Source organism: Tympanuchus pallidicinctus, unplaced genomic scaffold (assembly GCF_026119805.1).
Source record: "Tympanuchus pallidicinctus isolate F22 unplaced genomic scaffold, pur_lepc_1.0 scaffold1, whole genome shotgun sequence".
In the NCBI taxonomy this organism is placed as follows: domain Eukaryota; kingdom Metazoa; phylum Chordata; class Aves; order Galliformes; family Phasianidae; genus Tympanuchus; species Tympanuchus pallidicinctus.
Window position 1 is genome coordinate 13,484,434 of NW_026294618.1, and position 23,317 is coordinate 13,507,750.

Consider the following 23,317-nt stretch of genomic DNA (forward strand, 5'->3'; position numbering starts at 1 on the left):
CCAAAGCTTAACTCCCACTTCAGACATGGCCAGATAAATTCACAATAGCTTGGTTAGCGACACAGATAGGGATTGCAAAGGGAAGAGTCTCCGAGAATAAGATCTGCAAGGCCTACTTTGCTGGCCTGCATAGCCTGGGTTGTCCCTTTATTCTGCTCCTGTCCCATCACTCCCTACAGTCCTTCCTGCAGAAAAGCCAGCCTTCAGCAGAAAGAAGCAAAAGCTGCATACTCTGTGCCCCCGTAGCTGCAACATGTCCTTGTAACTAGCAATAGGACAAGAGAGAAAGGCCTCAAGTTGCATAAGGGGAGGTTCAGATTGATATTAGGAATAATTTCTTCCCAGAAAGAGTCATGAGGTATTAGAACAGGCTGCACAGGGAAGTTGTGGAGTCACCATCTCTGGAAGCATTTAAGGAAAGGGTAGATGTCCACCAAACCTGTCTAAGTACTACAACAGGACTAGATGACCTTAAGATCTGCTCCAATTTTAACGATTCTATCATCTTTGTTTCTCTCACCCACAGGCAGGTACAAGTCTTCAATCTCTTGTCCTGAATGAATTCTCTGACTCAGCAGCTCCCATAAGGAGACAGACACACCTGACCAGCAGCACACTCAGCTGCATATGGCTTGGCAGACAATGCTGCTGGCACACCACAGATCCTGCCATCTAGCAGAGCTCTCAGAAAAGCCAGATGGCCTCAGGCTGGACACAGGCATCAAGCCAGTCAAGTCAGGACATCCAAGAAAGCTGCACATCTGGGCATGTGAAGATTTGTTGACAATTGCAGGTGTTTCTGGATATATATACACTCAAACAGCCACTTTCATTTTTGGTGAATCAAACTGCTAACACCAAGCACCTACTTTGCATCTAAGGCTCTTTAGGAACAAAACACAATTTTCCTACATGAAACCTTACAATTTCATGTGAAAATGGGATCTCTTCTCCCTTCAGGAGCCTGCAATAAAGTAAGCACATTTGCCCAAAGCACAACAGATGCCAGCAAGGAATTAAAACTGATTAAACCACATACCTTCGTAGCCTGTGGTAGCTCTCCCCAGGCCCAGTGCATGTGTGGATTCTTTAGTCCACTCCTGTCTGTAGATTTACTGACTAATTCTGAATCACTTTGAGGAGTAGGAGGACGTGAGCCTGACGGACTGAAGAAAAATAAACAAGAAAAGAAGTAGTACTTACTACAGAAATACTACAAAACCAAAAATAACCTTGACACAGTAAGCGCATTACAAATTGACATGCACCAGTCCAAAGTGTTGGAAGTTTTATGATTATTATCAGCCAAATGAGACAGTATGAAAGCAAGGAAAAACATTTCAAACAGTTCAGGATCTTCTTAATACTAGCACACAGTGGTCTCATCATCTGCCATCTTTTAGTGACTGCCATCACAGAAGCAGACTTCAAGAAGATGAAAAAGATGAGAGGAGCACAGGACCTGAATATTTCAGAAGATTTTTTTTCCCTGTGTGGAAAAAAAAAGAGAACTTGGAATGGGGATGGCACCAGAAGCAGTAGATGAAGAGATGTTAGTATTGTTACAATGGACATGAAGTATAGAAGTGATTCACTCAGATCAACAAGACACCTTACCCTGACTAAGTAATTAACCTAAGGGTATTCAGTTTATTACTTCTTTTTACTGACTTGTTCAATTCCATCCCCATGTACATATTTATAGGGAAAACAGCAAGAGTAGTACACAAAGAAGTTGAATGATCCCAGCAGAAAAATATTTAACTTTTTGTTTTGCTGTACTGGAATATAAAATCATTTATTTATCAGGAGATTATCAGTTTTGCAGCATATTTTTAATCTGAAGTCAACAAAGTGAAGTCAATTTAGTCCTTAATAAATGATGCACTGATTTCAAGGGTAAAAGGAAAAATCATAATTATCTACTCTGCCTTTCTGCGTGATGCAACTCCTAGAATTTCACCCCAAAAATCTCTGAAGAAAGCCCATTATTTTTTGAGCTACAGAATTTATGGCTGTTTGAGAAGTCATTGGTATATTCATTCCATCTTGATTCATAAACCACAAGAAAAAAAAATAATAATAATCCACAACATTTATAGATCAAGGGTTCAAAGCTGAGTTATCTTCACTGTTAAAAAGCTTTCTACATTGGTCCAAGTTCTTCATGTTTGATTTTTTTTTTTTTTTTTTTTTTTTTAAACTTTCTTCTAAATAAACTGAATCCAAATGAATATCCAAAATAGCTTTGCACTTCCAAAAGAGGACAGTTTTTGTAGAGTATGGTGGGGAACTCACTGGTTACAGACGAATAACTACTATGCACTTACACAAAACAGTTTTGAAAGACCTGTGAACTTCAGTCCTGAATATTATCAACTTTATCTGCATTATTGCTTGTTTTCAGCTCTGCTGCACTGGGACATATCTTGAATATGGAAACATGAACACTCTTCAGCTACAAATGATTAAATTACAGAGTTTATAAAAGGACCAAATATTCATTAGTCCATAAAGTACCATCTGACACATGAAGGAATTACTGAAATACGTTGTAAAAGGCAATTTTAAGCTCCAAGGATTTAAGAAATGCCTGGTGGCATTTTCAGTATCTTTCACTAGCCCACTAGCAAATTTCTAGAACTGGCAACACGCATCTAGGGCCCACTGAAAATTTGTATGTTAGGAATCTGGACACTTCAGAAAGTCTTTGCCAACAGTGATCCTATTGCAACTTTATGCTCCAAAAATCTAACTTCAGGGAAGCATTATCACCACACTAATCAGTGCATTATAAACATTTTAACTTTCAAAACACCTATTCTACTTCAAAAAAGCCTTCTGTCCAGGCAGGCTTTGGGGTGTGTTCAGATCAAACTCCCACCTTACTCAGCCAGACAACTGAAGAGAATACAGGCATTAATTCAGTTTGGGCCAGCAACTGCATTTTGCAGTGAGAATACAGACCAAGGAGTGGAGCAGAGGGGCCTTGCGTTTCCCAGAATTTTCTCTGAAAACACAGTTTTCTTACACACACAACTAAGTGAAGAAGAACCGTGACATTTACTCCCAGACATACATGTGTAGGTGCTTGAAACAGCATACGTTAACACTGAGTTCTGCTCTGAGAAAGCTCCTGATGCAAAAGGCTACTACCCACTCTCCTAAAACAGAGCACACATCATCTCTTGAATTTTCAACACAAGCACAATACCCATTTCACATGGAATAAATACTAACACAATACTAGAGGAGACCATAATTACTGTTGCAATGGCATCTCAGTGTAAAAGGTTTGATATCAAATCAGAATGTAAACACATCTATAAGGCAAAGAGAATAAACTATGGTCTTGTTTACAAAAAAGAATACTAAAACATTTTTACCTCTTATATAATCTAGAATATAAACTGGAATTTTCCAAGCCATCGAGAAACATTAGCATGGAGTTAGAGACCTTCCAGTGAAAGCTGTTTTTCTATTAGAGAGAAATATCCTTCTTACTTCATACTGTCTTGTTTAACACTCAGCAGCTACTCTCTCCCCACATAATACCCTTCTGGAACAGCAACAGCAATTTATGTGTGCAGAAGGCAATTATGCAAACTATAGTCTTGCTTATTTTCTGTCTGTTTGCATAGTTCTACCTCCATGTATGTGATGCCAGATTTGTCTCCTTTATCTGTGCAAGGACTATTTTAGCTGCTATTTCCCTCAAAATATTGCTACCAAAGTAACATCATACTGGAGGCTAATAAAGCTCACAACCACTTTTTTTTTTTTTTTTACTCCACTATCATAGAACCACCAAGGTTGGAAAAGAATCATCCAGTCCAACCATCCACCTACCACCATTTCCCACTAAACCATGTTCTTCAGTACATGTAAACATTCCTTGAACACCTCCAGAGTGAGTGATTCAACCACCTCCCTGAGCAGCCCATGCAGCACCTGACCATTCTTTCAGAGAATTATTTCCTAATGTCAGACCTGAATCTCCCCTGTGCAACTTGAGTCCATTCCCTCTAGTCTTATTGCTAGTTACAATAGAAGAGACTGAAAATACTATATGAAATTAAACCTTGGATTAGTGTTATACTTGCACTAGGAAGGTCAATAAAGCTGAACCACAAGATCACATAGGATTTGTAGTTCAGTGATAGTAATCTAGAAGCAATTCCCTAAATAAAAGACTCCAAAGGATTTTTATTTCTTACACCATCAAGACATTTGTAGCTCAGGCCAAGCTATACCTTGCCTTTAATACAATTCTGTTCTCAAGTCAGGCACTGATGCAGCCCAGCTGAATTTCTACCCCCTTTTACAGATTGCTGAAGATACTGCAGATCAAACTAGAGCTACCAGTCCTGTCAGTAATGCATAAGGGCAAACTCAATCATTTAGGCAATCTATCCAATCCACATATCCAATCCATAAACACCAAATACTGGTGTCCCAGACCTATAGATTTCTTCATACAAGCTGTGCATGCAATGAATGTAGTCTGATGTCAAAGAATTAGGAACTTGGACTGTGGCTAGCAGCTCTATAGCAGGAAACCACACTTATCTAAGAAATACTTCCTACTGAAAGCAAGGAAAGCCCAAGAAAACAGCAGTGTGATCTGCAAAAAAGTCCTGACTTGACTGAAGTCAAACAAACTGCAAAAAGATAGGCAGAAGGAAAGGGAGATACTTCATTTACATTCCAGAACAACTGTTCAGAGTTTGAGCCTCCTTTTGAGTGGTCACAGTAGCATTTCTGATCTCATACAGAGCAAAGAGTTGTAGACAGAGTGGGCCTTATCTAGACCAGTCACTACAGCACTTTAGCTACAAGTCTCAACTGCAGGACAGCTAAACTCCAGATCAAATTTGATGGAGCCATACAGGGCACATTATTTGTTCAAGGCCCACTTGTGCACATGCTCTACCTTCCCATGAAAATACTGGAGAGAACATCCCTGACTACCCCAGGATTTCACACAGAGTAGCTGTTGTTATGGCTGTTTAGGCTATAAAGAGTAGATCTCCAAGCTGGGAAACCCTTAAGATTTTCAGTTTTTAATACTACCTTTGGTATCTAGCTTGCTATCTATGTTGAGATAAGCAACGTGCAATTTAGTCTGATTCACTACTCAAAGCTTCCCCAGCACTAAAGGAGAACCAAGACCATATTCAGACACATAATTTAGAAGGTTTTGCTTAGTTGCTGTAACATCTCTCCACTAACTGGAAAGAAAGTGCCTGGCTGCAGAACCTTGAGACACCTTGAACACAAGGCATCTACAAATATCTGTATCCACTTTCAGATTTGTAAGAAGTCCAAGGTCAGAGGATGCCCACACTACAGCAAAGGCATAACTGTGGGTCTCCCAAGTTTTAGGCTCTATCTGTTGTGCCATCTTTCCTCCTAAGATGCACCCCATTCCAATCCAATGTGCAGAGAGTATTTCAAAACAAGCAACAAGAGAAAAAGAGGTTCTGTTTTGACAATTGGCTCCTCCCATTTTAAAAAAAAAAAAAAAAAAGCAGAATTTGTATTTCTGAGTTTTAAAGGATGTGTTTTGCTTTTACTTTCGCTGGTGAAGAAGTAAACTCCTCAGGAGAAACAATGGATAGAAATGTCATTTAAATACATATTAACTGTAAAAAGACATGGAAATGCCAATCTTCAGAGGACTGCAGAACTTCACTAAGTTCCTTCTCCTTTTTGGGGGATATCATCTTAATAAACTTATCTTTAAACTAGGTCTTCAGTGCCCTGATTTGATGGATACATTAGCTACCCTCATTCAACGTGTGATTCAAGGCAACTTACCTCCAGCCAGTGCTCACAAAGAAGAGAGGAAGTGATTTCCAAAGTCACTTTCATTAAAGTGTCTGGGTTAGCAATGAGTACAGTTATAAATACAGCAAAGTTCATGTGCAATTAATGTGCCAAGAGCATATTAATGCATTAAAAGGATTAAAGAATAGCACAGAAAAGTGGGAGAACAACTGTTCTACCTGTCTGGAGGAGAAAAATGAGAAGACTGATGAGGACAAGAGTTAGATAGGCCACCATCTACTGGAACAGTGAGAAGAGAGGATTGCCCTGTGCAATCTATAGGTTTACTGGACAACACAACACGTTGGTAAGAAAAAAGAAATAAAACAGTGTCATTATTCACAACTAGTGCTGATTAACATAAGCTCTTTGTGTATTAGCTATGTAAATGATGAATTACATCTAGAGTTTTTGAAATACAGAATATTGCAATCCAGAAACAAACAGAACATACAGTAAAAAAAAAAAAAAAAAGCCTCTGAGGAGGCAGGGTATTGACACATACCATCACCAGCTAATCTCATTAAGCTATACAGTCAGTGCAGAAAGTTTACTATAGAATGCAATGTAAAACATCTAAATTAAGCCTCTAAAATCATTTCCTTGCTTTCCTTTCTTCCATTCCTCACCCACAGAGACAGTTCGTTAAGACATACCATAAAGTCTTACTGATACTACCCCACTTGAAGTGGTGTACAGCCACATAAACACACACACTCTTCATTCTTATTTTAATGAATGCCACTGACAACAAGATATCAATTTCTGATGGCATTTTCCCAAATACCAGGAATGGACATGAACATTCATTTTAAAAAAATAAGTATAATCAAAGTATATTTATTGAGTATACTCAAAGTGCTTAAAGTTTTACATCTCTGCATTGATTGAAGTGCTTAGAAAGTGTGTGCATCAGGTGAAGATTCAGTTTTGACAACACATGTATCCTCTTTGAAGTACACACATCTGTTAATACCACTGCTTGCACATAAGTATTCTTTAGAATTTGTGGGCCTGAATTTGTATGCACCTGTTCGTTAAATCAAGGGCAGAGTTAACCTGAAATTGTTCTACAGTATGCGATTTCATCTAGCAGTTGACAGTGATCATGTTTGTTGTCAAAACTTTCATAAGACTTGATATAGCACTAGCATGTAAGAAATTAATGAAAAGAGAACTATATAGGACTGTACCATCAGAAAATTACCTTTGAATAGGTGACCATTCCCCATCCGAACGAGGGTATGATGAGGACTGAGAATAAGTAGACACAGCAGGTGCCTTTATATCAGATACATCATCAACAAACACATCCGGAACAAGAATCCTAGGAGACATGACATTAAAAAAAACCATTTTATTACTCAACCATTACATACTACAGACAGCTGGGGTGGGAGTAAAGGGGGGAAAAACACGTACTGCAAAGAAGAATTGACTTAACCTGAAGTAAAAAGACAGAGACGTCATCTGATTCACACCTTCCTAACCCACAGCATGACTAAAGACTGTTTGTTTTTTTTTTTTAAGTGGCATTTTCATTATTCCTGATAGTAGCACTCTGATAGCTTTCTAGCCAAAAGCTGTTTCTTAGAGAGAATGTTTATCAGCCATGTGTACCAACTTCAAAATTACTGTCAGAGGTACAGAATGGAACATTAACCCTGCATTAGGTTTCCATTATACATCTCCATTCCACTGTGATACCTTGAATTGTCCAATGGTTCCTTTTCTTCCTCTGAGCTAATCTCTATAGGAAACATGTCTTCATCTTCTGATGTGTCTCCAATGTCTTCTCTTTTTAAGCTGTCTATTTTGTGGGTAGACTTCCTCCTCTTTTTCCTTCTCTTTTTCACAGAGCTACAGACTGGAGATGTTTCATTACCAGGCTGGGATCCATGAGCTTGGGGTGGTACTTGCGAAGATACACTGTTGTCCAGGTTTCTTATCCTGTCAATTGAGTTCCTCTTCAGCTGAGCTTCCATTAACACAGTTCCCTCAGACAGAATGGGGGACGTAGAGAGATGATAAGGAATTACTTCCTGAGAAAGAAATCCAAATCATGCAAAAAAGTTAGTTCTTCTGTCAGTCATAAATATAGATCTAAAATCCACACACAATCAACAAAATTTAAGACATCACTCAGAAAAGTAACAATTTTATATCTGGAAGCTTAGCAAGATCCCTCTGTAGAAGAATTTGAGAATTCATTCCACTTTGTACAGCAACAAAAATTAAGGGCTTTACTGATAGATTACTTCACACAGGTACTACTCAAAACAACTGTGACCGTAACTTACATAGGCTAGTACTTAATTCCACAGTTCAAGGGCAGAAGTTTTCATTTAAATACAATTCACATGAATTACAGTTGCATGATCATGTCTTTGGCGAGTACAATTACTCTGCACACAAACGTTTACAAGGCACATGCACTTTATGCTGGCAGTCTGCTGAGTATATGTGTTCAAAGTCAAGATTTCTGAGAGAAAAAAGAAGCTGTGAAAATACCATCCTCTGCTGTACGCATCTTTGGATCACATGAACTGTGTACATGTTATTTCTGTTCACACACTGAAATGCATATAAGCCCGTAATTTTTAGTTATGTGATGATTTTCTTCAGGTTCTTTCCAACCTCAGCAATCAAGAAAAAGTTCAGTACTGAGTTCCAATAGCAGAAAAATATCCAGAAACTTTCAAACTTACAGAATGGATAAAAACACATTTTTCAACAAAACCTCTAAATTCAGAATTGACTTTGAAGAGTAAGCACTGTGTTTTAACAAACAGGAATTTTGATTCTTACCTGATCATTATCCATCTCCTGCACAAAAAAGGCTTCTCCATTGTCTCCTAGTTTCATGTGCAAATCTACAGCCTCTCCATTAATTTCTATGTCAACCTGGAAGTCAGTAACATTTTTGAAAATTAAAACAACATTGTTTTAGATACACAGTTCCTGTTCAGCTATCCTACCTTTGTCAATGGACAAATACTTCTCAGTGCAGCACAGGAAGCCTCCTCATTAACAAAAAAAACCACTCCACTACACTTGTGAAGGGGCAGGGGAATTTTCTTGCCCTTCACAAGGCCATCAGTTTTCAGGATGCTGCCCTAACTTATTCAGCTCATTGTTGTCTAGCTCCCCAGGAATGTTTATAGCCATTACATAAAGCCCTGAATCTTTTTAATTGAAATTCTAGATGCTTCATTTGCCACATAAATCTTTTCTCCCTTTTAATTCACAGCCTAATTTTCCAGAGTGCAGAAAGCGCTTTCACTTACAAATTTCTAATATCCTGTCTTTCAAATTAATTAAGTAAGTACGATGAGAAGCAAAAACAAAAATGTTTTTTTTATTCTCAACATGATCCACATATTGATTTCTTCCATGCATTTATCTTAGGGCTGTACAGCACCAACCATTTCCATTTCTTCTCAGGAACATTTCTCTCTTTGCTTATAACCATTAACCATGCTTATAACCATTTTTGCCACTAACTTCTTTTTCACTGTATTTATGGAGGGAGACTTGGACAACCTACATTTACATTTCCAGAAATTGTACGTGTTTGGCATAGGAACAATTTCAACTGTTATCCATTTTAATTGTTCGCATTCCTTTTTGATTTCGGTAAGACTTAAAGAATAATGACATTTCAGTTTTTCTGCTGAATAATTACAGATACGCTCTCAGCTCAAACTATATGTGCTTATGAATTATTTCCTAAAGTAATCTGTCATGCATTAGTCACTGGCAACTTCTGATCCTACACTGTATGGCCAGACCGTTCAGCTTGATTACATTTATCTGAAGTCCTGACTGCTTTTTCTAGCTTCGATTTGTCTTAATATTCTTTACCTCAAAAATATTACTTCATTGTAAATCCCTTTTTTTATAAATACCAATGCACATAGCATAAAAAGTCATTTTTCAACGTAGTCACTAATGAAATTGAGAATATGCCCAAATTAGCACATTCAAAGTTCTGCTCTATTGAAAATAAACACTACAAATTTCATGGTTCCTTTTTATTATTACAGTCAACGTCTTATAAATTATGCTTAGAAGTGTAGCAGTCTGTAATAACTGTATTAAGTGAAAATTGCTTCAATTTGAGCACTTTGTAAAGAATGTCCAAAGAAAATCTTGTCTAACATACAGAGTATCTAGTAAATTTCATACCACTGGAGTCAAATCACAGACAGAATATATCCGAAGTGTCAATTCTTACCACTTTCTCCCTGGAACGCAGAACTCCCATTTTCCCAAAGCGGACGTGGAAAGGAGAACACTGAAGATTTCCATCCGGCTGACGTACAACAATTACATCAATACATCCCGACAGCGTGGCTGGGTTTAGTCCCTTGTAGAGTTCCTTCACAGTTACAAACACTTGCCCTGCTAACTGTCCAACGTAGTTCATGGTTTGGACCTGAAAAGGAACAGATAAAACAGATTAGGTTTAGAGCTCTGCTTTATATTGTAAAGACATTTGAGATCGAGACATTTTACATTCCAGCAAGGGTTATTCTCTTGTTTCATTAATTAATAACTTCACATGAAATCAGGATTTCTCAACGACTTTATTTAGAGCTGACACAAGTGTGGAGAGTTATCAAAAAACAAAAACAAAATAAACCTTTTAACTCTCAGAATTATAACAGCTTCCAAAAGTTTGTAACATTATTTGCATTCAAAACCACAGTCAGACTTTCAGACTGCAGCTCGTAAGAGTTTCTACTTTATCGCTGAAGAGAAAAGCATTATTGCAGCATAAAACATCCCCTCCTATCATTTATCGTGCTCTAAAAATGGAATATATTTTTCTCGTATTTCTACAGGCTTTTAAGGGCAGGGCAAGGGATGATTCTAAGCAGATCTCCTTTTTCACTGCATTAAAGACAAAGACTATTCTCCACTTAGCTGAGATTTCTGCTGTTAGAAGTATATTGTAAGACACATGCATAAAGTATGCAATATGTTTTGGCACTCCAGAGCTTCTGAACTTTGGAGTGCTTTCTAAATACAACTCTACCAATCTTTTAGAATATCTTTTTAGTACAAGCAAGTTTATCAAAAATGAGGCACGTGTTGATGGTTAAAGTGGTTGGCTGCTTGGCTTTGTTTCCCTTCCTCTCCCAATTAGTATAGTTTCCTCCCTTCTTAATACATATTCTCATCACACGCAGTCCCTACACAAGACACTCATAAATCCAACAAGTCCTTTAAGGGGTCACAAAATATGAATGAGTTTAAGCAGATGCTCTCCAGAGCACTAGAAACTCCATGGACTGTGTTATTTCCTTTGTTTTTTCCAATACCTCTTGGAGATCCTGAGATAGTGATTTCAAGACTGCTCTTGTAGGCTCAGTACGTACACTTAGAATGCCTGGCATACATGTCCCTTACAGGGCTGCACATCACCTGGATACCAACAGAGAGGGCAGGCAACAGTAAAACTCACACTGCTGATGAGAACAGAATCAAACTCAGTCTGAGACAGTCACTGCATTGAGCTGCATAGCACGCATTAAGCAGCAGCTCCAACACAGGCTTCTTTCAGCTGTGCTCTCTTGGTAACAACAAAATGATGCAAGTATGAAATGATTCAAAAATAGCTCTGATTTTTAACAGTGATTTATACTTAGAAGAGAACAAACAAGCAAACCAAAAAACAACTATTAAAAGAATGCCATGAAAACTGACCTGTCTATTTCAAAGTATTTGGGACTACACAAAATGTTAATGCTGAAATCCGTAAATCTGCACTCAGGCACCTAGGAAGTGATAAGTCCACTGATAAGTCAAAATGTGAAAACTTGATAGCAAAAGGTCATAATATTCAATGCTCCAGTATCCAACTGGCAGGAGCATCCTGAGCTCCTACAGTAAGTGTATTAGTAACATACTTTTCCTAAATGTAAATCCAGCAGAGAGCTGTTGCACTGAGAACTTTAAACTCATGATGCACCTTGTGCTGTGTCATAATTGTTGGAACAACGGATTAGAAAAGGGCTTCTAGAGTCCCATGTACCACAGCCCTCCTTAAAGGAGGGGCAGCTCGGCCCAGAATCCCAATGGAGCTCTCACTGCCTTCAAGGATGGAGATTTCACAGCCTTACCAAGAATCTGTTACCACATCCTCATAGCGATGATTTTCTACCCAGCATCTAACTAGAATTTCCCACAGCCCTGTGCCCTTTGCCCCATTTTATCACTCTGCACCTCTGAACAAATCCTGCTTCCATGGTATTCCCAGCAGGTTGCTGCCCTAAAGATTGAGCAGAATTAACTTTCCAAAACTCTCCCTGCAAGTCATAAACTTTAACCCCCTAATTATCTTCATAGTTCGCATGTGAACTCTCCAAGAAGCCAGCACTACACACACACTTACTGTTAGTAGATTTTTTTTTAGTTATCTCTGCTTTGGAAAAATACTTCCAATTTCTATGAAGGATTTGTCTAACCTAAATAAGAAATTTATTTCTTGTTGTGCTAGCATTAAACTTAAAGCTGGCCACATTTAGATTCCAAATTACATGGTTTATTTGACCAGTTGACGCCTGGCCTGCATAAGCAACAAAATTTCTAGGTGCAACACAGACGTGACTTCCTTTTCCTTGGAGAAGGAGTACTTGCTGGGACTCGACATACACCTGCTTTTTTGGAGGGTTACGGGTAACCAATCCAAACAAAGAGAACTCACATCCTCTTAACAGGTTACAACAGCAGATCTCCTCAGCTCCTCAAAGGAGAATTATGGAACTGCTCTCGTTCATGACAAATCCAACCACGCTGCCTGCCCTGTTTTAGGGCACAGATTATTTTTATGCTGGTGAATTAAAAGTGAGACGCTATCCTCAAGCTCTGTGACCAAGTGGAACAGCACAGTTTGCTTCCATACAGTGTAAGCCTCTTATCCCTATAAAAAAAAATAAAAAAAATCCACACTCAAATAGTTCACTAGTGCCAGACATTAAGTCCAGACTGGGCTGAACCTGGCCCATGCTTGTAAAATCACTGCAGAATTAAAAGAGGATGACAGATTAATCCTATGGGAATCACACAAAAATGGTTTCATATTTCCAACATAGAGAGCAAAAGGGAGTTCTAGTAGGGGGATAGTTCAGAAATGGGACTCAGACTCAAAATATGGGCTCTCTGTCCTAGCTTTTGCACAGACCCACCAAAGCTCAAATTGATTGGACAACCTACAGTCAGGCAATACTGTGTCAGCACTCCAGGAAACCAACATTCCTCAAACCCCAGAGAGGCTGCCTGTGGTTTTGGTGCAACATTCACTCTGGCATCTCCAAGACATCTTTCACACACTAACCAGGCAGCAGTGACTTCAGCAATAAGCACAAGGTTTACGTCATGGGTTAAACCCACTGCCTGGTTGTTAATCACACTGGATTTAGCAAAACTTGTTTTCATACTGTGGAAGCAAGCTAGTAGACAGAGCATAAACTATTTTTTGCTGCTGGGAAAGTTCAAAATCCTTTTGATCAAAGCTTTCAGCAAGTGAGAGCAGCCTGTAATGCTTCTGCCATTATTCTCAAATGGTCTGAAACACTCCACAGACCCAAATGATTCATCCATTATGAAATTAAAAGTATTTTCTAGCATAATTTTTCATGTCAAACTAACTAGCATCCCCCGCTGAGGGAATAACTCCAATCTTTTTTTTATTAAGACAGCCATCATTTTTCAGATGTTATTGTTTTGTGGAAAATACATAAAAAATAAAGCATTGGGTGCTAAATTATTACTTAAGTATGTAACTTAGCAAAGAGTAGCCTTAACAATATCATCTTCAGTCTTTCTTGAAGCTCCAACTCTACTGGATGACCAATCTAGTTCAAAAGCACCACCACCTGAATCATCTGCTTCTTTTGTACAGGTATACCAAGCTGTACACACACATTGGGAAAGCTGGTAATTGCACCCTTCCCGGCCCCTTCTTTGCAACCCAGCTCTTCCCCCATACCATTCCATCTTTCTTTTCTGGACACTACACAATAAAACACTGAAAGTTATCACAATTAAAAGACACCGTCACTGTGCTCGTGTCCTAGTTAGTAAGTAAAACCACATCACAGATATCATCGTTTGACTGCTTAGACTGAATCTATTCAAACTACAAAAACCTGGTATATTTTTGGCACACAAGCACTCTCCCAAGCAATTCTTGGGTAGCTGGCCCAACAGTAGCAGCAGCAGTTCAGACAGACAAGAGATGACTCCCAAAGAGCAGTTTAGATGTAGTCACCTTCCTTAAAAGTTAAGAGAGCTTTAATGCACAGATGCAAACAGACTAAGCTAGCTGGTCTGTCTGCCAAGAATGGCCTTTGGCATTCTTTTATGTGTTAGCATGAGTAAAACATTTAGGTCCCTTTCAACACTTTCTCTAGAGTTCTACAGTTCCACAAACTGCAGAATTTTTTGCAGTTGCACAAAGATGTGCAGCAATGCTAAATGTAACACAAACAAAATCCGCAGCACAAAGGAACATACCACATTACAGACACACCTTTTCATTATGGATTTAAAACCTTATGTCATGATGAGACCCTAACTTTCCCAATAAATTTTCCTTATAGCTTCGAAGTGGTGAAAGGGAGCCAGAAAGCAACGAGCCAGCATTCAGTTAAGATAAATCACTGCAGCACTGCAGCTCATGCCCACACTATGACAACTTCCCAAGCCTGGTCTACATGGTTCCTTGATCTACTCTTGGCTTTTGTCATGAAGATGCAAAGCTTGAAAGAGACTGGATCACAGCTGGGGATCAAACTTTGGCTCCTCCAAGGGAATCAATCACACACAGCAGAGCAATCGGCAGCACTTAAGAGACTCCTAGGTAAGTAATGACTTCTATCATTTCATTATGTGCCAAACATTTCTTTTCTTGACTCTGAAACAACTCAGTTTTGTTTGCAGTATTGAACACCAACCTCCTCTACAGCAATTAATAGAATTCTTCAGAATTGTATCAGAGTTTATATTCTAAAAACATTGATAACAATATTATTCCAGTAAGATTCTCTGGAGGGATTTATTTTTTTTTTTTCCCCACAAAATTAAGATAAACCCTTCACATCTATAGAGTAACTGCACTAGCAGTGACTTCCTAACTACTAAAGCTCATGAAAACTAATATTCTACTCATTTAGAATGAGAATTTATGGATCCAAGTTGAAGGAGGGAAGATTTAGATTGGATGTTAGGGGGAAGTTCTTCACAAGGAGAGTAGTTAGGCCCTGGAACGGGCTGCCCAGGGAGGTTGTGGATGCCCCATCCTTGGACGTGTTCAAGGCCAGGTTGGACGGGGTCCTGGGCAACCTGATCTGAATATGTATGTTTGGTGGCCCTGCTAGGCAGGGGGGTTGGAACTACATGATCCTTGAGGTCCCTTCCAACCCGGGTGATTCTGTGATTCTGTGATTTAGAAGTGGTATTTCTATCTATTAGTAAATGATTAACATCTTGCAAAGTCATTAATGCTGAGTCACCACCCCATCCAAACCTCCTAAGTTCTACCACATTTCTAGTCAGACTCCGAAAATCATTAATAGCTTTTGAAAACCTTTTTCTTCATTACTTGCTGGCTTCTACATCAATCCAACCCAGGGTCTTGGCTATGAACCCCACTGTGCAGGCACCGTGTGGGTTTGTAGCAAGTCTCAGTTTAGGTCCATATTTTGCAACAAGATCCATATATCATCTTGTCCAAGTTACTAAGGTTGAGATATAGAGTGTGATTTAACTCCCACTAATGTCAAGTGAGGTCTGTTACATGTGGCTACATCATACGGTAAATGCTACAGACAAATCTTGCTAAACAATACTTATTTCCTCCCCCTTTCCCTCCCCCCCTCCCCCACCATCTAGGAAAGGGAACCTGGACACGCAAGCTAGAAGGAAGCCATGAGCAGCCACATTTCTGATATGGACAAGTTGTGGGGATGCAGTTTGCTGAACAGTGCAATTCTGGTTGTTTCACAAATAGTATGACAGACTCTAGACCAAACCTGATTATGCACAGTTTTTCCAGATCTCACCACAGTCACAGCAGTATGAGACAGACCACATTCCTGCAGGTGATTTGACAATGCTTCTGGTCAGCTGGGAACAGGTGCAAGACACTTGCTCATCCCGAACTAGAACAGAACATGCTGCATGTGGCTGGCTTGACACCAGAGTAAGAGCATTCTGCTTCCTGCCAGCAGAAATGCTTTAAGGTTGGGATTATTCTGGGCTTAATTCTATTAGACAATTTGACTCCCATTTGGAGTTAGCCAAGAGCTGTGACTTCTTATAATGTCCAAGAAGTCAAACAGATCAAGTGTCAAAGTTATTCCCCAAGCTGCAAGTCATTCCCAGAACCTGCTTATTCACAGATACAGCCTTTGACTATCTGATGACTGTCCTACTTGTTATTGCTGAGATTCTACCACAATCTCTCCCATTTGCAATACCACATTTCTCATATACTTGAGCAAGTTCCCATAAATAATAGCATATTTCATTGAGAGCATCTGAAATCACAGATTCAATCTGAAGACTACAAACACGCCTGTACTGAATCCTGGCATTCAAACAGAAGGAGGACAAGGCTGGCTTCTTGCCCCATAGCCAGCGTGCCTGAGCCCAAGTGAACTATCTCATGATCAGTTTAAGTCAACAACTGCAGTCCCACACCAGCCTCCCAAATGCACATTCCCAGCTTGCCTGTTGGGGACCACTAAAGCCATACAAATTGACACTTGAATTGGTACTGCACAAATACGATCAAACTTCACAACAAATTGAAACTACAGACCAATGTTTGAAACCAAGAGCTTTTGAATCAGGTGGTGAATATTATGGAAGATCAATCCTGTGCTGCCCTGGGCTACTGTTCCAATGTCAGAGCAGGAACACAAATGAGAGAGGAGGCACAGCTGTAGCTCTATTCCTTGCAGACTCCTCACATGACTAGCATTCTCTCTTTCAGTGGGACTCGAAAATAAGTTTTCTTTCTGACTATACTGCCCTGCTGTCAGAGCTTAAAGTAAGCATTTACTGCATTCCAAATGTTTTTAATGATTGCTGAGCGTACGTGTGCTCAACAGATAAACAAACACATACACCTGCACATCTATCGGTATGGAAAAGGGCTATAACTGAAACTTGCCCAGCTCCCTCACAACCAGACCACACAGAGCCAGGTAAGCAGATGCTGACAGGTGACACAAGCTACCAGAAAGTATCTAAAACCATCAGTAGCTATTTTTGTGTCTTTATACCTAAAACCATCACATTATTGAACCTCTACCCTATCATCTCCTCACTTCTCCTCCAGTTCCTTTCATGGCAACAGGCTCTGTTCACTGTAACAAGAGCATCTGGCTTCTAAGTGACAAGACGATGATAGCAAAACCTTACCCACAGACACTAAACATTTGCCAGTAGTTGCCGTCTGAGACAGCACAGACACAGATAAAACCACCGAGAAAAGAAAACAAACAAAACAGCCCAGACCGCAAACCAGAGGATAATCACAGCACAGAGACTCCTGACAGCCAAGTTGAGCTGTACGCACACAGCGTGCCGGCCAGGCCCTGCCTGTGACGCGCACATCGTGCCACCTCCGAGCAGCGCCTGCCAAGCGGCGGCGAATCAGAGCGCTCAGCAAGGAAAAGGAGCTGCCCGCCGGAACCGTGGGATGTCCTGGGCATCCCATCCAGGCCGGAGGCACCTGCGGGTCACGCGGCCTCCCTTCCCACCCGCACGGCCCCGAGCCCCGACTCTCGGCTCCCACCTCCGCCGCAAACCCGGCAGCAACCGCCGGACCCGGGCTGCCTCGGGCCGCTCCGCTCCGTTCCCCGCAGCCGCCACCGCCTTTGTGCGCGCCGCCCGCCGCCGCCACGGCGACGCAGCCCGGCGGTACCGCCCCGGAGGCGGGACCGCGGCGGGGCGGTGTGAAGGGCTGCCCAGGACGGCCCTGCCCACATCGGGCGGTGGGGCGGACCCGTCTGCCGGCCTGATGGTGGTGGTGTGACACGGGGGCGGAGCGCCGTTGTTCGGCCGATCGAAGCAATGGAAGGAGGCGTGGAAGCCAGCCGCAAACGGCCCGAGGGCGGTGGTGCCCGTTCGCCCCCCCGGAGGCTGCGCGGTGAGCGGGCGGGGAGCCTCCTCTGCATCGTCACTTACAGCTGTGTTCTCTCTCCGTTCGGCTGTGCCCTCAGGCCCAGAACGCTCTGTACCAAAGGCCGAACTAGGAGATGAGGACAGGTCGGTCACACGGTTGCCCCTTTCTGTGAGGGGGTGTCTCCTTGTTGGTTCCCTTAAAGTCATTGTTTCAAACTTGCAGTGACAAGAACAGAGATAGCTTGTGGTGCAGCAAACTAAATAGGGAAGTGGATGTGCACTGCTAAAACTACCAGGTAGTGGGATCTCTCATAGCAAGTAGGAGGGGATGGAGCTAAGTGTCAAACAAATGATCAGGAAACAGTAAAACACAGGAAAAAAAAGAGGGCATAGAACATGCATAAGGAAGGATCAAAGTTCATAAATGAGCTGGAGGAGAGCCTGCCAGATTTAGGCTTGAAAACTAGTTTTTTCAAGGTGTTTTTCATGTGCCTACATGTTCTGGTCCCCACCGTGTAGCACAGCAGAAGCCTGGGGAGAGTTCCTTGTTGAGCAATCAGCAATTAAGTCTTCCATTTTCTGTTAACTTTCCAGTCATACTGTGAAACAATCTCCTTGCAGTCTCCCCTCATCTCTCACCTACTTGTAATTCTTTGCAAGGTTTTTCTTCAGCAGTTCTTCCTCCCCTTCCAACTGTGTTTGCTAATCCTTGTGCAAACCACAAGAACTGCTGGATGATGAGACTGATGCACTCTCACGTGCTCAAATTCGTGTTTGCTGGAATTCCTGTAACTGGAAATTCTATTTCCAGTTACAGAGCTACATGAACAATTTCATCTCTGCTTTAGAACAAAAATTCAGTGAAGGCAGTTTCTGCCGGCACACAACAGATATGGGTGTTTGCTTATTCCCCAAAATAAAACAATATGCAACTGGGTCAAAAATCATAGACTCATAGAATCATAGAATTACAAGGTTGGTAGGGACCTACAAGGTCATCTAATCCAACCGTCCTCCCACTACCATTGCTACAACAAGCACTAAACCATATCTTGTAGCACTTCATCCAGACGCCTCTTGATCACTGCCAGGGATGGCGACTCCACCACCTCCCTGGGCAGCCATTCCAGTGCCTGACCACTCTCTGAGAGAAGAAGTTCTTCCTCATGTCCAACCTAAACTTCCTGTGGCACAACTTGCAGCCATTTCCTCAGGTCCTATTTGCTGCCTGGAAGAAGAGGCCAAACCCCTCTTCACAACAGCCTCCCTTCAGGAAGTTGTAGAGTGCAATGCGGTCTCCCCTGAGCCTCCTCTTCTCCAAACTGAACAATCCCAGCTCTCTCAGCCGCTCCTCATAAGCCCTGTGCTCCAGACCCCTCACCAGTTTCGTTGCCCTTCTCTGCACATGCTCCAGGGCCTCAGTGCTGTTCTTGCAGTGAGTGGCCCAAAACTGAACACAGCACTCGAGGTGCAGCCTCACCAGTGCTGAGTACAGGGGGATGATCGCCTCCCTGCTCCTGCTGGCCACACTATTTCTAATGCAGGCCAGGATGCCGTTGGCCCTCTTGGCCACCTGGGCCATGTTCAGCTGAGCATCAACCAACACCCCCAGGTCCCTTTCTTCCTCACAGTCATCCAGCCACTCAGCCCCAAGCTACATGGTGTTGTTGTGGCCAAAGTGAAGGACCCGGCACTTGGCCTTGTTGAACCTCATCCCATTCACCTCAGTCCAGAGTATCTGTGCTTTCATTTCCCATATAATTCCTTGTCCCTACAAGCACTGAGATGTGCTGGTGAATAGTCCCATCCCTGATGTAAATACAAGAAGCTGTGCCTGTGCCAGCAGTGGACCCTGACCAGTGCTCTGCTGCATTCATGTGGAATGCAGTTCAGTATTGTGTTCCCTCTGAGTGGGTGGTATCCTCCAGCCCTCACAGTTCTGGACTGCTTTAATGCCACCAAAATTCCACTACAGGCTTTCACTACTGTATTTATATAAAAACATAATTGTAACACATTGAATCAAAGTCACTATCTTTCCACAGCCTTTATACCACCCACTCTTCTCTGCTGCTCTCAGAAATCCAGAAATGAGAGCCTCACTGTTGGAAAGTTGTGTCCACTTATTTACCATGTTCAGCCACCTGCTGCTTGATCCAGCCCACAAGTAAGGTTCTACATTTTTTTTAAGGGTTTGATGTGCTAGGTTACATTTTCTCTTTCTGTGTTGCAGTGCAAATATAGCCATGATACAAGTAAGATACTGAGGAGAGTGCCAAATGCTTGCTCCGCAACTATAAGATTCTGCTAGAAGCACGACACCATCTTAGTCCTGTTTAGTTCTGCTGTTCTTGCTGATGTGACCATCATCTCTGAGGACACTGTTCCTCAGATTACTTCTCAGAACAACTTCTGCTGACTGATTCTGAAATCTTTACTCTTCTGATACTCAACTCGCTTCAGCTCAACTGTTCTCATCAGTGACATCTGTTTAAAGAACCAAGCACTAGTACATAGTCTATCACACCATACAAGCTTTAACATGGTCATGGATGTGGGTTTGGCTCAGTCCCATGTCTGGGCATAGTTTGGAGGATAGTATGGCCACAGACCATACCAGACTAAGAGGCACACTGAAGTTATGCACAAAACTGCATGTCTGAGGGAGCTGGACTATATGATCGAGAAGCATGCTGTGCCCTTGCAAGAGAATAATTCATGGAGTGAAAAAGTTTTGAATCAGGTCATTTTCTTCTTTGTTTTCTGGAGGCATGTTTGGGCAACACAAGTTTATTTCCTAAGTTTTGACTCTGCAACGGTCCACAGACTTTCAAAGGACCTGCTCACAGAAGCTTTTTTCTTTCCGTTCCTTCTCTGATTTGTATCCACCCATTATGACTCATTTAACACTTAATTCCTGTCCCAAAGAACTTACAGGTTATCAGTTCAGTTTATGTGCATATGGTTTTGGCACAGTGCTTCTAGCCTAGGAAGTAGGTTCATAATTACTCTGAAAAGACAGGTTGCAAGAAATTTGACCTGTGTAGTCTTCTGATAATTAATAAAACTGGCTTTAAAAAAGCCAAAAAGAAAGAAGATTTAATAAAACTCAAGCATAGGTTACTAGAATTTAGTACATATGTTTATGCAGAAGAAAAAAGAAGAAAAAAGCCTTCAGTTCTTGGGGCATTAGATCTTCCTGGCAAGCATGTTGGCCATTCAGAAAATGACCACTCAGACCAGAAAGTGATTTAATGCATTAGCTCTAATGCCTCTATTCCCACACTAAAACTGGGATACATCTTCAGGCATATAGTGCCTGAGTTATGAATGACTGCAATTGTTAATGCATACACAATGTCCATGTAAAAATGATTCCATAAATAGAGAACTTGAGCTTTTTGCTAACTTATAATGTATTCATAAGCAAATATAGCTCTGGAATCTGGTGCTGTTGTCTTGATAATAAACTCAGTAGCTCAAGCTGTATAAACTGTATAAGCAGTATAAGAGTTCATCTAGTTTTATTCCAGTATGAGCATTACAAAATCTGGCTCTCCAGTTATCTAATTAAATGTTTCAACATCTTAATAAAATAGTAACTCTCCTAATTTAAGTAAGTAGGTATTTTTATACTTTACCTACAGTACCTTTGATGATCTACTGAATCTTCCATCTCCATCATATTTTTTCCCTTTTATTTTCCTTCAATTACCTGGCAACTCATTTTTTCCTTTCATTTGAAGGCACACTAGTGGTGGTTATTGTAGCATATAGATGTATGTAGAAGTTACTTAGCTGTAGTGATTTATAAAACATTTTTCTGTCCTGCTGGTTTTTCTTTGTCAGTTTCTGGAATGGTCTGTTCCCACTCTGTCAGTGTGAGGTTCTTGAAGATCTCAGTAGAATACAACCTCAGAAAGAGTAAGAATGCCATCCTTATCCAACATAAAGCCATACAGGATAGATTTTATTCTTTATTCCGTATGAAACCATCTTGCTTCTGTCAGTGTGCTCAGTGTGTTGTATTTAGGCTGATGCTTCTGGCCCGCACCAGCTGCAAAGTTTGCCCCAACTGAACTCTTTGCCCTTTGCCAACTTCAGGTTTTGGATTCTGCTTTCCATATGGTTGTAATTGCCTGCTGACACGGTCAGTCACGCAGGTGTTACACAACACCGTTCTGACATCATTTCTTATCTTCCTTCTTTGTCCTCACTGTTAAGAGGTGAACAATGACATCATCCTCAGGAAGATTACGAGCTCTTCAAAAGGACTATAAAATCTAAGTCACTGAGAAGGTGGAGTGACAGGTGAAAAGGGAAACTGTGGGGATTATTTTGTCAAATGTAGGATTGCAGTTTTCCAGGAACAGATACAAATGAAATTAGAGGCAGGGCAGGAGGTATTGATTATTTACCAAAATGTTCATCTCTAATGCTAACACGCTTATCAATTGTCATGCCGTCAGGGCTTGTATTGTGTAACCAAATTTGGTTTTGTACCAACTACTTTTGGACTTGGTTTTGTGATACACAGTTTTCTACCTACCCCTCATTGAAAAGTACTCTCAAAAAAGAGATCTGTAGCCAATGAACTACTCAAGAAGTGGGTTTTTTTCCTTCTCAGTATATAACGTCTTGATAATGAAACTTAAATGAGCCTTTCTTTTCTCTTTAGATCCACCTCAAACCTTGCAAAACCATGAAAATCTCAGTGCTTCCTTTATATCCCAGGAGCTCTTTCCACAGTCAAAATACTGGGCTACCAAGGAACAGTAGCACGCATTGACTCCTATGATGCAAACATGGCCAAAACAAAAGAGGGGAGGAATATTCAAGAGACACACAAGGGAGGCTAAATATATCTATCAACTCTTATGGAGGTCTACTTGTACTAGTCTGGTCTTGTTACAAAGTGACTTACCTCCAAATCTGTAGCTTAAGCTCCCTAAATATAACCTTAGAAATCTTAGAAAATCATGAGCGCCAGTAAATCAAAGCAATAAGAATGTATGAGATTACAGAGATAACATCAACATACTCTTTCCTTAGCCAAAGCCCAGAGTTTCCAAGTAGACATGTTCAAACAAAGGACTGCGCTCTGCTCAGACAAAATACATGCTTTTGTTTAAAAGTACATACATATAAGGAAGGAATGATCATGTGCACCTTCACAGGAAGCCCCTCCACCCCCTTTTGGACTGAAATGCTTTCCAGCCCAAAAGCTACCTTTCCTTCAATCCAATATTTCTGTGCATGGCTAAGAGCTATTGCCCAGAACACTGTTCTCAAAGCACAGCAAATGAAAAACAAAATGCATTGTTTGTTTGGAACAAAATATTACAAA

At 40.9% G+C, this 23,317-nt stretch overlaps 1 protein-coding gene and 1 long non-coding RNA gene across 8 annotated transcripts in view; one reads left to right on the forward strand and one right to left on the reverse strand.

Moving 5' to 3' along the window:
- The window catches only part of LPIN1 (lipin 1), a 74,969-nt gene that overhangs the window by 26,976 nt on the left and 24,676 nt on the right, over nt 1-23,317 (reverse strand). For 3 of the 7 annotated variants that reach the window (XM_052704126.1, XM_052704206.1, XM_052704354.1), the window contains 6 exons: nt 10,067-10,267; nt 8,638-8,733; nt 7,537-7,871; nt 7,037-7,156; nt 6,009-6,116; nt 1,040-1,166 (listed from right to left, as the gene is read on the reverse strand). In XM_052704126.1, the coding sequence (XP_052560086.1) occupies nt 1,040-1,166; nt 6,009-6,116; nt 7,037-7,156; nt 7,537-7,871; nt 8,638-8,733; nt 10,067-10,267 (987 nt within the window). Of the gene's footprint in view, nt 1-1,039; nt 1,167-6,008; nt 6,117-7,036; nt 7,157-7,536; nt 7,872-8,637; nt 8,734-10,066; nt 10,268-11,541; nt 11,566-17,641; nt 17,784-23,317 lie in introns of those variants that run through there. The other 4 variants (XM_052704287.1, XM_052704476.1, XM_052704546.1 and 1 more) reach the window with 3 other exon arrangements.
- The window catches only part of LOC128072698 (uncharacterized), a 44,100-nt gene continuing 40,834 nt past the window's right edge, over nt 20,052-23,317 (forward strand). Inside the window, exon 1 of the long non-coding RNA XR_008202421.1 lies at nt 20,052-20,137. This is a non-coding gene — a long non-coding RNA (uncharacterized LOC128072698). The remainder of the gene's footprint in view (nt 20,138-23,317) is intronic.